Source organism: Mobula birostris, chromosome 4 (assembly GCF_030028105.1).
Source record: "Mobula birostris isolate sMobBir1 chromosome 4, sMobBir1.hap1, whole genome shotgun sequence".
In the NCBI taxonomy this organism is placed as follows: Eukaryota; Metazoa; Chordata; class Chondrichthyes; order Myliobatiformes; family Myliobatidae; genus Mobula; species Mobula birostris.
In genome coordinates this window covers 190,513,076-190,525,786 of record NC_092373.1, presented here as the reverse complement: position 1 = coordinate 190,525,786, position 12,711 = coordinate 190,513,076, and the positions used below count along the sequence as shown (strand labels likewise).

The 12,711-nt window shown below is 41.9% G+C and overlaps 1 protein-coding gene across 1 annotated transcript in view; it reads right to left on the bottom strand.

Moving 5' to 3' along the window:
* The window catches only part of rpia (ribose 5-phosphate isomerase A (ribose 5-phosphate epimerase)), a 52,254-nt gene that overhangs the window by 16,360 nt on the left and 23,183 nt on the right, over window positions 1-12,711 (bottom strand). Inside the window, exons 3-4 of the mRNA XM_072256708.1 lie at window positions 6,356-6,411; window positions 63-122 (exon numbers count right to left, since the gene is read on the bottom strand). Coding sequence (XP_072112809.1) covers window positions 63-122; window positions 6,356-6,411 — 116 coding nt within the window. The remainder of the gene's footprint in view (window positions 1-62; window positions 123-6,355; window positions 6,412-12,711) is intronic.

Here is a 12,711-nt window from a genome sequence, read left to right as displayed (position 1 = left end):
GCCAGAACCCCACCCACCATCCTCCAAAAATAAACAATGTGAGCTCAACAAAAATGTCCTACCTCAGGGTGTCTATCCAGGTCACTGAGGGGCAGCTCATGTTTTAGGATGAGCTGACGAGCCTGCAAAGAAAATAAGAGAGATGCCCCAGCAAGTTGAAACTCCTGTATATAGATGCATGAAAAACCCCAGCTGCTTTGTACAAATAAAATCCCTTAGCAATCACAAGATGAACAGTCAAATCATGTGCTTAAAACTTCCTCTCAGTCATCAAGAAGAAACATTCTAGTATTTACACAAGAGAAAGCCTTGGCTCCTTTCCAAAACTGCTGGACAAAGGACATTTTGTTCTTGGCATTCTTAAATATATTCAACAATCAAGGGTTGGAAATTAAACGCCACAATTGACCTCTGTCACTCCAAATGTGACAAACCAAAACAGGACTTGCATTTATAAATTGCTTTCCACAAAAGACACTAAGTGATTTTTTTAAGTAAGCAGTCATATATCTATGAAATATTTGCAGTGTAATTGTACCGGCAGATCATTTGCATACTGCAGATAGCAAGGTGAGAATAATGTTACAATATTCAGTTCCAATGACAAAGACCCAATGACAGAAATTAGCCAGAGAACCAATCACCCTTCTGAAACAGTGCCAAGGAGAAGACAGGGCCTCAGTTTAATAATGCCTTAGAACACCATCTACAGGACACACAGTACAGCACTTCATGAATATTATCCTGATGTGTCAGCCCAAGTATTTGTTTGCTTGCATGCGTTCATCTGCGGACTGCAGAAAACAGTTTGTTCTTGCTGACATGTCAGACAGGGCCTTGGCTTTTTTTTTTGTATTACTATACGTTTACCGCTCTCATATGTGCTACATGTGCCCTGTGTTGTGTATAAGCGTTGGTATGTTCTCCACCTTGGTCCCAGAGGAACGGTTTCATGTGGCTGTATTCATAGGTATCATGTATGGTTGAATGATAATGAAACGTGAACATAAACATTCTCCCAGACTACCGATGTGAGCCTTAGGTCCCACACCACTAGACTCCGCTACAGTTATTACCCTATAACCATCAGGCTCCTGAACTTCACTCACCCCTAAACTGATTTCACAACCTATAGACTCACTTTCAAGGACTCTGCAACTCATGTTCTCATTGTACTTACAGTTGTAAGTGAAAGTTTGCGAACCCTTTGCAATTACCTGGCTTTCTGCTAGGTAATAACATAAACAATTGCACTTCTCGTCAATACCGAGTACACCATTTAATCTATCACAGTCCAGGCTGGAAAATGTATATGAACCCTTGTACTTAATCACTGGCAGAACTTCCTTTCGCAGCAATAACCTCCACAAAACATTTCCTGTAGCTGCTGATCAGACGCACATGGCGAGGAGGAATTTTAGACCATTCCTCCATACAAAACTGTTTTGGTTTATCAATATTTTTGTGATACCTTGCATGAACAGCTCTCTTCAAGTCTTGCCACACCAACTCAATTGGGTTCAGATCTGGACTCTGTCTTGGCCATTCCAAAACACAAATTTTCTTCTTTTTAAACCATTTGGTTGTTGATTCACTCTTGTGTTTCGTATCGTTGTCTTGTTGCATCTTCCAATTTCTATTAACCTTTAGGTGATGGACCACTACCCTGATACAATTTTGAACTCATTGCTCCCTCAATGATCGCAAGCCGTCCAGGCCCTGAGGCAGCAAAGCAGCCCCAAACCATGATGCTCCTTCCACCATGCTTCACAAGTTAGCATGAAGTTTTGGTGGTTGGTGTGCAGTGTCCTTTTCTCTCCAAACATCATGGTGTGCACTTCTGCCAAGAAGTTCAACTTTTGTCTCATCTGTTCACAGAACATTGTCCCAGAAGCATTGTGGTACATCCAGGTGGTCTTTTGCAAGCTTGAAACGTGCAGCAATGCTTTTTTTTGGAAAGCAATGGTTTTTTCCATGGTGTCCTTCCCGTGAACATTTTTCTTGTTCAGTGTTTTTCTTATAGTGGACACATGAACAGAGGCTTTAGCAAGTTTTATGGATTTCTGCAGGCCTTTTGCTGTTAACCTTGGGTTCTTTTTTACCTCCTTCAGCATTGTACATTGTGCTCTTAGTGTGATCTTTGCAGGATGCACACTGCTAGGGAAAGCAGCAACAGTACTGAATTCCCTCTGTTGGTAAACAATTTTACCTTACTGTGGACTGATGAATACTCTGGGCTTTAGAAATGCTTTTGTAGCCTTTCCGGCTTCATGCATCTCTACAATACTTCTAAGGCCCTCTAAAAGTTGTTTTGATTGAGGCATGATGCACATAAACAGATCTTTCCTGAGAAGAGCAGGTTTGGTCAGTAATCTGACTGTGTGTGTCTTTTTTTATAGGGAAGGGCACCTATATAACCCACACCTCCAATCTCATCTCTTGAATGGAACACCTGACTCCAACTACTTTTGTTGAAGGCACTGCCCCAGAGTTTCACGTACTTTTTTTTAAACCTGGACTGTGATTGTTTAAATGGCGCACTCAGTATTGACAAGAAGTGCAGTTGTTTATGTGTTATTATTTTAGGCAGATTGTTTGTCTATTATTGTGACTTAGAAGAAGATCAGAGTACATTTTATGAGTAAATAATGCAGAAAAACAGGTAATTGCAAAGGGTTCATAAACTTTGCCTTGCAAGTGCACTTATTAATTATTACTATGTTTTTTTATTTGCAGTCTTTTGCAATTTGTTGTTTTGCCAATCTTTGTGTTTAGTTGTTCCATCAAGTCCATTGTATTTCTTTGTTCTACTGTGAATGCCTGAATGAAAATGAATCTCAGGCTTGTATCTGGTGACATATACTGTACTTTGATAACACATTTCGTTTGAACTTTATCCATGGAGTGATTCGCCACCCGATAACACTCAAAGCTTGGAGGGAAAGGTGTTACACAGCTAGCTCAAGCCCCTTTTATTAATCAATAGCCATTGATCCATGCTGATCAGCATCAGCACACAAGTCAAGGTGGACCCAGATGAACTTCATTCCACTGACCCCATTCCAATCATTGCACTGCCATCATATTTGGGACTAAGTGCCTTAATACAGTAGGGCTGTCTTGCTCTTTCAGCAGGGCACATCAAGAAGGTAAGTTGTTCCTTCCCATCAGTATCAGCGGCAATATTTACCATAAGACATAGGAGCAGAATTATGCCATGGATTCTGATTCAACATTTCATCATGGCTGATTTATTATCCCTCTTAACCCCATTCTCCTGCCTTCTCCCCATAACCTTTGAGGCCCTAAATAATCAAGAATTGATCAACCTTCACTTTAAATATACCCAAATAACTTGGCCTCCACAGCTGTCTGTGGCAATGGATTCCACAGGCCCACAACCATCTGGCGAGAGAAATTTCTTCTCATCTCTGTTCTAAAGGGACCTCCTACTATTCTGAGGCTGTGTCCTCTTGTCCTGGACTCCCCCACTATAGCTCCATGTCCACTCTATGTAGACCTTTCAATATTCAACAGGCTTCAGTGAAATCCCCCCACCCCCCAGCGAGTACAGGCCCTGAGCCATCAAACGCTCTTCGTCTGTTAACATGAGCACATGATGACAGCAAGCAACATGGCTGTTTGATTCCCCAAGTTCCTACAATGACCACACTTCAGAAATACGTCCCTGGCTCTAAAACAGGGGTAGGCAACAAAGGTATTTTGAGCGGCCCGAATATTGGGATACTATGCTTATCCGGCCCGCCAGCAATTTTTCCTTATTCTAAGTGTTTCACACGACCACACTGATGGATATGCATGGTGTTTTGTTACACTGGCCCCAAGTTCTGTTTTGTTCCAAACCAAACACTGGTATATACGAATGACGGGAAGGCAGACTACCTTATTAATATGTATTAGGTACTCTCCGTGAACACGCAGGTTTTCAGATGGGATTGTTCAAATTTGTAAACAGAAACAGCGTCACTGTGTTTTAAAAAGAAATCTACGCTTAATATCCAGATATTTACGTGCTACAATACTTGTTGAATAACTCGTGTTTCGAAATAAAAAAATCGAAGAAAAAATTTCCAATGGCAATGAATGCAAAACACAGGAAGGTAGACACTGAGTGCCGAAATTTCCAAGACAGTTGGACACTAGATTACTTCTTCATTGAGCAAGCTGGGAAATCAGTTTGTCTCATTTGCCTGGAAAATGTTGCTGTGAAGGTGGTGACAAATATCAGGCGACATTACGAGATCTGCCATAGTGGAAATTTTAACAAGTTTACTGGGCAAGCAAGGAAAGATGAAGTTGAGCGAATGAAGGCTAGTTTCAGAAAACAAACATAATTTTTTTGCCAAGAAAAGCAGTGAAAATGAAGGAAATACCCGTGCCAGCTACCAAGTCTCAAAATGTATTGCAGAAAAGATGAAGCCTTTTACAGATGGAAAGTTTGTCAAAGAATGCTTACTGGCAATGGTGGATATTGCTGGTCCTGAAAAGAAATCTTTACTTGCATCTATCAGCCTGTCAGCAAGAACGATCACACGGCGAGTGAAGAAATGTTAAAAGTTGTTTAAGGGATGCCTGCAACGAATTGCAATTTTTTTCAATTGCATTTGATGAGAGCACAGGCTTGAGAGCCACTGCTCAACTTCCAGTGTTTGTGCGAGGAGTGACCTCAACTTTATTCAATTAATTCCTATGAAGGACACGGTTACTGGAGCAGACATTTTTGAAGCTTTGTTGAAAATGATGTCAGATATGAACCTTAATGTGTCGAAGCTAATTGGTATCACAACTGATGGGGCACCAGCAATGGTGGGACAAAAAAAAAGGCATCATTACATTGCTGCAAGGACAAATGGAAAACCTTGGAATCGCACAGAAACTGGCTAAAATTCATTGCGTTATCCATCAAGAGGCATTATGTGCCAAGTCTTTGAAATTAAAGGTTGTTATGGACATCGTTGTGAAGGCAGGGAATCTGATCCTATCTCGTGGATTGAATCACCACCAGTTTCAGCAATTTTTGTTGGATACGGAGGCAGAATATGGGGACCTGGCTTATTTCTGCAATGTACGCTGGCTTAGCCGAGGGTCGATGCTGTGAAAAGTATTTACATCGCATGAAGAGGTGGCAGTATTCCTTGAAAGCAAAAAAATGAGGATGCTTCACATTTTCGTGATCCTGATTGGCTTGCAACCTTGGCATTTCTTGGGGACATTACATCTCATTTAAATAACTTGAATTTACAACTTCAAGAAAAAAAAGTCACCGGATACATGAGATGTATGGTCATATTGTGGCTTTTGAAAGAAAGCTGCAATTGTGGGAGTATCAGCTTCAAAAAGGAAATTGTACACACTTTCCCACTTCTCAAAAAAAAGTAAAGCACAAGAATTGAATATGGTCCAAGAATTGAGAGAAGCCTTTTTTTTAATCTCGTTTTGCTGATTTTCGCTTGCATACGAATGAGTTCAAGCTGTTTGCTACTCCATTTGATGTGGAAGTGGACACTGCATCAGAAATTTTTCAAATGGAATTGATTGAGATGCAGTGTGATGACATATTGAGATCCAAATTTCATTCTGAAGATATGTCAGTGCTTGACTTCTATAGAAATTATAGAATTCTATATATTCCTAACTTAGTGCACCATGCAAAAAAGATGGCATCATTGTTTGGCAGCACTTACCTGTGTGAGCAATTACTTTCAAAAATGAAGCACACCAAGAACCATTTGAGAACAAGATTGACTGATGCCCATCTGCATAATGTCTTGCTCCTGGCATCAACAAGTCGGACACCCAATATTGAGAAGCTTTCAAGCAACAAACAACATCCAAGTTTCACACTGATTTATCGACTATTTGCATTAACATTTTCTTTTTTATTATACTTAATTTATCACCATTCAATGCATCATGTTCATATGTTTTATGTTTAAAGATTCTTCATGTCCTTTTAATAGATTCAAAAGATGCCTTGATTGAAATTAATTGCAACTAAACTGAGTTCTTTGATTACTAATTGGCATCCTTGGTTAAGCACAAATGACTTTTGAGCATTTTAATTTGAGGCAAAACATAACTGGATGCATTTAAATGGATTATTCCCATATTTCAAGTTTTTTTTATGGCATTTATCTGGCCCACCGTCCGCTCATTAATACGCAATCTGTCCCACAGAGGCAAAAAGGTTGCCGACCCCTGCTGTAAAACAATCAGAGACTTGATGAGATTATGGAAGGCCTTACAGAAATCCAGGTAATTAATGGAAATGCATGTCTCTGATGTTGCCACATGGCTATGAGGTAGAGAGTTAAGGAAAACAGCTTCACCTCACCTGGAAGGAGGAAGGCACACACACAACTTGTAGATTCTCTTCTTGAACCCGCTTGGCTGCCAAAAAAAAAAAAAGGACAAAGGTTCTTAAAAGGGCAGGACACAAGTCTGGTCGCAGTCTAGATTAGGGGTTCCCAACTATTTTTATGGAATAAAGCAATACCATTAAGCAAGGGTACAAGGGCCAACAGTTTAGGAACCCCTGGCCTAGATAATCATTAAAAGACCAAGTCTTGGGCGCAATAACTGACCTGCTGCAGAAAACAATGTACAGCAATTACTTGCACTGAATAAATCTTACACCTAGTACTCCAGGACATTGCCAAGACTCCAGGGGCAGAATCATAGAGCGAGGTTGAGTAGGTTTGCACTTTATTTCATTGGAGAATGTGGGGTGATCTTAGAGGTTTATTTCTATAGATGCTGCCTGACCTGCTGAGTTCCTCCAAAAGTTTGGATTTCCAGCATCTCTTGTGTATGAGGGGCATGGATTGTGAGTATTGACTTGGTCTTTTTTTTTTCCCCTCCCCAGGGTTGGGGAAAATCAGGAATTTGAGGGCAGAGGTTTAAGCTGTGAAGAAAGAAGTTTTAATGGGAAACCGAGGTGAGACCTTTTCACCCAGAAGGTGGAATGAGTTGTCATATTAAGTGGTTAAAGTAGGTACATGAACAACATTTAAGAGACACTTGAACAGGTAAATAAATAGGCAAGGTTTAGAGCAGGGCTTCCCGACCATCTTATGCCATTGGACCCCTGCCATTAACCGAGGGGGTCTGTGGACCCCAGGTTGGGAACTCCTGGTTCAGAGGGATCTAGACCAAATGTGGGCAAATGGGACAAGGTTAGATGGGCATTTTGGTTGGCATGGACCAGTTGGGCTGAAAGGCCCGTTCCCATGCTGTATGTCTCCATGACTCCAAGTGGTCTACTACGTCAGTGGTGCTCACCTCTGCACGCCTCCCTCTGCTCTCTTTCAGTAAGGTTTTCCGATGTGTCTCGTACAAGATGCCAACTGGTGCTCAGCCGAAAGGACTGCGCCCTCAGAGAGTAGGGGAGACTGAAAGCTCCACTCCAGAGTTTAGACATAAAATACAGCTTAACCATGAGTACTGAGGGAGTACAGTATTGTCAAGGATGACTTCCTTAGCTATAGGCATTACGTTAAGGTCCCATCTGCTTTCTTAAATGAAAGCATCTAAAATGAAATTACGGGAAAGTTACATACCTGGATAGAGTGTTGGCTGATTGGCAGGAAACAGAGAGTGGGAATAAAGGGATCCCATTCTGGTTGGCTGCCAGTTACCAGTGGTGTTCCACAGGGGTCCGTGTTGGGGCCTCTTCGTTTTACATTGTACATCAACGATTTGGATTATGGAATAGATGGTTTTGTGGCTAAGTTTGCTGATGATACAAAGATAGGTGGAGGGGCCAGTAGTGCTGAGGAAACAGAGAGTCTGCAGAGGGTGGTGAATCTGTAGAATTTGTTGCCACGGGCAGCAGAGGAGGCCAAGTCATTGGGTGTATTTCAGGCAGAGATTGATGGGTGTCTGAGTAGCCAGCGCATCAAAGGTTATGGTGAGAAGGCGGGGGAGTGGGACTAAATGGGAGAATGGATCAGCTCATGATAAAATGGTGGAGCAGGCTCGATGGGCCGAATGGCCGACTTCTGCTCCTTTGACTTATGGTCTTAAATGATGAGTATGCAGTGGCATGCAAAGGTTTGGGCACCCCTGGTCAAAATTTCTGTTACTGTGAATAGCTAACTGAGTAAAAGATGAACTGATTTCCAAAATTTCCAAAAGATGACACATATCTTTAATATTTTAAGCAAGAAAACTTTATTTCCATCCTATTCAAAAGGTTCAAAGGAACATCCAAACAAGCCTGATGCATTTTGGAAACAAGTCCTGTGAACTGAAGTTAAAATAAAACATTTTGGCCGCAATGAGCAAAAGTATGTTTGGAGAAAAAAGGGTGCAGAATTTCATGAAAAGAACATCTCTCCAACTGTTAAGCACGGGGGGTGGATCGATCATGCTTTGGGCTTGTGTTGCAGCCAGTGGCACGGGGAACATTTACTGATAGAGGGAAGAATGAATTCAATTAAATACCAGCAAATTCTGGAAACAAAAATCACACCGTCTGTAAAAAAGCTGAAGATGAAAAGAGGATGGCTTCTACAACAGGATAATGATCCTAAACACACCCCAAAATCCACAATGGACTACCTCAACAGGTGCAAGCTGAAGGTTTTGCCATGGCCCTCACAGTCCCCTGACTTAAACATCATCGAGAATCTGTGGATAGACCTCAAAAGAGCAGTGCATGCAAGACAGCCCAAGAATCTCATAGAACTAGAAGCCTTTTGCAAGGAAGAATGGGTGAAAATCCCCCAAACAAGAATTGAAAGACTCTTAGCTGGCTACAAAAAGCATTTACAAGCTGTGATACTTGCCAAAGGGGGTGTTACTAAGTACTGCCATGCAGGGTGCCCAAACTTCTGCTTCGGGCCCTTTACCTTTTTTGTTATTTTGAAACTGTAAAAGATGGAAATAATGTTTTCTTGCTTAAAATATTAAAGAAATGTGTCATCTTTAACTTTGCCTTTTGGAAATCAGTTCATCCTTTACTCACTTAGCTATTCACAGTAACAAAAATTTTGACCAGGAGTGCCCAAACTTTTGCATGCCACTGTATATCCAAAATGGCACAGACGTGCTTTGAACCATTTAGTATGGGTCAGATCAAATTTGGTAAACCAGGATTTAGAAAGCTGTCCCTGCAGCCCAGTTCAGAAAGGCTCAGATCTCCTAGTGTTTCCAATTAACACCTGACAGAATCACATGCAGGAACTAAATAAAGGTCCCCTTACTGCTGTGCTGAGACATAAATATTGCAGATACTGGAATCCGGAGTCACAAACAATCTACTGGAGGAACTCAATGGGTCAAGCAGCAGCTGTGGAGCTGTGGGGGTGGTGAAAGGAATTGTTGGCACTTTGGGTCAAAATCCTGTCATCGCTACAGCCTCCTTGTTCGACCCACTGAGTTCCTCCAGCTACTTGTTCCCCTACTGTTAAAGTAAGTAGATATACACTCAGTGGCCACTTTATTAGATACAGCAGGGTACCTAATAAAGTGGCCACTGAGTGCATGTTCATGGTCTTCACCTTCTGTAGCCCATCCACTTCAAGGTTCGTCGTGTTGTGCATTCAGAGGTACTCTCTTACATACCACTATGGTAATGCATGGTTATCTGAGTTAGTTTCACTACCTTCTCAGTCTGAACCAGTCTGGCCATTCTTCTCTGACCTCTCTCATTAACAAGGCATTTTCACCCACAGAACTGACACTGACTGGCCTTTATTTTTGTTTTTCTGTAAACTCTGCCTGAAAATCCCAAGAGATCAGCAGGTTTTGAAATACTCAAACTACCCTGTCCGGCATCAACAAACATCCCACGATCAAAGTCACTTAAATCCCATTTCTTCCCTATTCTAATGTTTGGTCTGAACAACTGATCCCCTTGGCTATGTCCACATACTTTTATGCATTGAGTTGCTGCCAAATGATTGGCTAACTAGATGTTTGCATTAACGAGCAGGTAGAAAAGTGACCGAATAAAGTGGCCACCGAGCATTCGTCAGTGATAATAAACCTGATTCTGATTAACAGCCTTACAATTGATCTCTCGGAGTCAAAAGTTGTCTGATGTAGTCTTGTGGCCTCTTTCTCCAAACCAAATACTATCTGATGTTAGTCAAATTTAATACTGACTGCTGAAGAGCCCTCCAGAGCTAGGAGCACAAGGATCTAGCTCTGATGTTCTACTGCTGGACTGCCATATTGTTGAGCCACTGCCATTCAGTCTAAATCTTTGTCTAAGAACAGGCTCAACCTCTCTGCTTTACATAAAAGATACCAAGGTATTATTTTAACAATGTGCAGAGGAGTAACCTCCAGATCCCTGATCAATAGTGATCCAGCAGACATGATGAAACATTTTCGACTGTGCTGTGCGATCTTACTGTGTGTGGTTCACTGCTGCATTTTCTACATTGTGACAATGGTTACAACCACTTTGGGAATGTTTTGGCAGGTTCTATGAAAGTTGCTCTGCAAATTCAGGTCTGCATCTCTTCTGATATGAGATACCTCAGAAAAGCTACATGTTCCAGAAGCGAAACCAGCCTCTTCTCCCTTACTGTTGAGAAACGTCACAAATTCAGGAAGTTCAGTAGCGTTTTTGCTTGTTGCTGCTTGCCCAATAATCAGTTAGATATTTGCCACCAAGCTTCACTGCCAGCAGAGCAGAGTGAGACACAAGACCTCACGAGGTGCTACCTTCTGGTATCAGCGGTATAGTGGCGTAGCAGTCAGCATAACCCTTTACTGGGCCAGCAATCTGAGTTTAATTCCCTGCACAGTCTTCAAGGAACTTGCAGGTTCACCCCCATTACCAGATAGGTTTCCAATGGATGTTTGGATTTCCTCCCACAATCCAAACACACACAGATTAAGGTTAGTGAGTTGCAGGCGTGCTACATCAGCCCCAGAAGTATGGTAACATTTAACGGGTGCGTCCTCTCCCAGCTGTCCTTGAGCTGTGTTTGACATCGATGCAAACTGATGCATTTCACTCTATGTTTTGACGTTTCAATGTATATGTTACAAATAAGGATAAACATTATTTCTTTCTCATCCCCTGAAAGATCCTCCTAAAGTGAAATACCAAAATAATCTTCCTTTGTGTTGGCTGAGGAACTTACAATACTGTGCAAAAGTCTTATACATTAACTGTAGGCTGGTTCTTGCTTGAGTTAATATCTGCTTTATTCACATAACTCCAGAATATTCCCTAACAGCAAGAACAAAAGGCATTGAGTTCATCAGGAACCTCATAGTCATACTTTATTGATCCCGGGGGAAATGACATATACAATACTGTACAAAAGTCTTTGCCAGGTTAAGTCCTTGGATTCAGGTCGACTCAAAAAAGAATGTCTTCTACAATGTGAACCCAGAAGGCCTTGCACCATCCAAACCCCACTCACCAAACCTGCTGTGCAATTCAAAACACTTCCACATGCCTAGCATTTCCCTGATATTTCTGAATGTGTTTGGTTAACAAACATCAATCTACCCCAGAAAGAAGTGCTATTTACAGAAAAGCCTTGCAGATTTCTACTGCCCTTGGCCTGTGGAAGTTTCCAAACTTTGGAAGATCCAACAGTGCTGATGAGCATGAAGATCTCGGTGTCCAAGTTCATAGCTCCCTGGAAGTGCCTACACAGGTTGATAGGGTGGTTAAAAAGGCATATGGTATGCTTGCCTTTATTAGTCAAGGCACCGAGTTCAAAAGTCAGGAAATTGTGTTTTAGCTTTATAAAACTCTAGTTAGGTCGCCATAGAAACCTACAGCACATTACAGGCCCTTCGGCCCACAATGTTGTGCCGACCATGTAACCTACTCTAGAAACTGCCTAGAATTTCCCTACAGCATAGCCCTCTATTTTTCTAAGCTCCATGTATCAATCTATGAGTCTCTTAAAAGACTCTACTATACGCCATCTGGAGTATTGCGTACAGTTCTAGTTGTCTCATTATAGGAAGGATGTCGAGGCTTTGGAGAGGGCGCAGAAGCAGCTTACCAGGATGCTGCCTCGATTAGAGGCCATGTGCTATCATGAGAGCTTGGACAAAACTTCGGTTGTTTTCTCTGAAGCAGCAGAAGCTGAGGGGAGATCTGGTGGAGACTTATAATGGTGGTGTCTGAAAAGAGGATGCTGTCCAAGTTGCATGCCATCTTGGACAATGTCTCCCATCCACTACATAATGTACTGGGTGGGCACAGGAGTACATTCAGCCAGAGATTCATTCCACTGAGATGCAACACTGAGCGTCATAGGAAGTCATTCCTGCCTGTGGCCATCAAACTTTACAACTCCGCCCTTGGAGGGTCAGACACCCTGAGCCAATAGGCTCGTCTTGGACTTATTTCCTGGCATAATTTACATATTACTATTTAATTATTTATGGTACAACTGTAATGAAAACCAATTTCCCCTGGGATCAATAAAATATGACTATGACTAACATTATGAGAGGCATAGTTAAGGGTATTTAGACAGTATCCTCTTCCCAGGATTGAAATGTAGAATACCAGAGGGCATGAATTTAAGGCGAAAGGGGGAAGTTCAAAGGAGATGTGAGGGGGAAGTTTTTTTTTGTTTTTACACACAGAGGTGGGTCCCTGGCATGCACTGTCTGGGGAAGTGGACATCAAGGAAAGCCCCCTCTCCCCCTGAGGGACAGGCATCCTATCTGGCTACAGCCAAAATAAGGAGGATCCTAGTC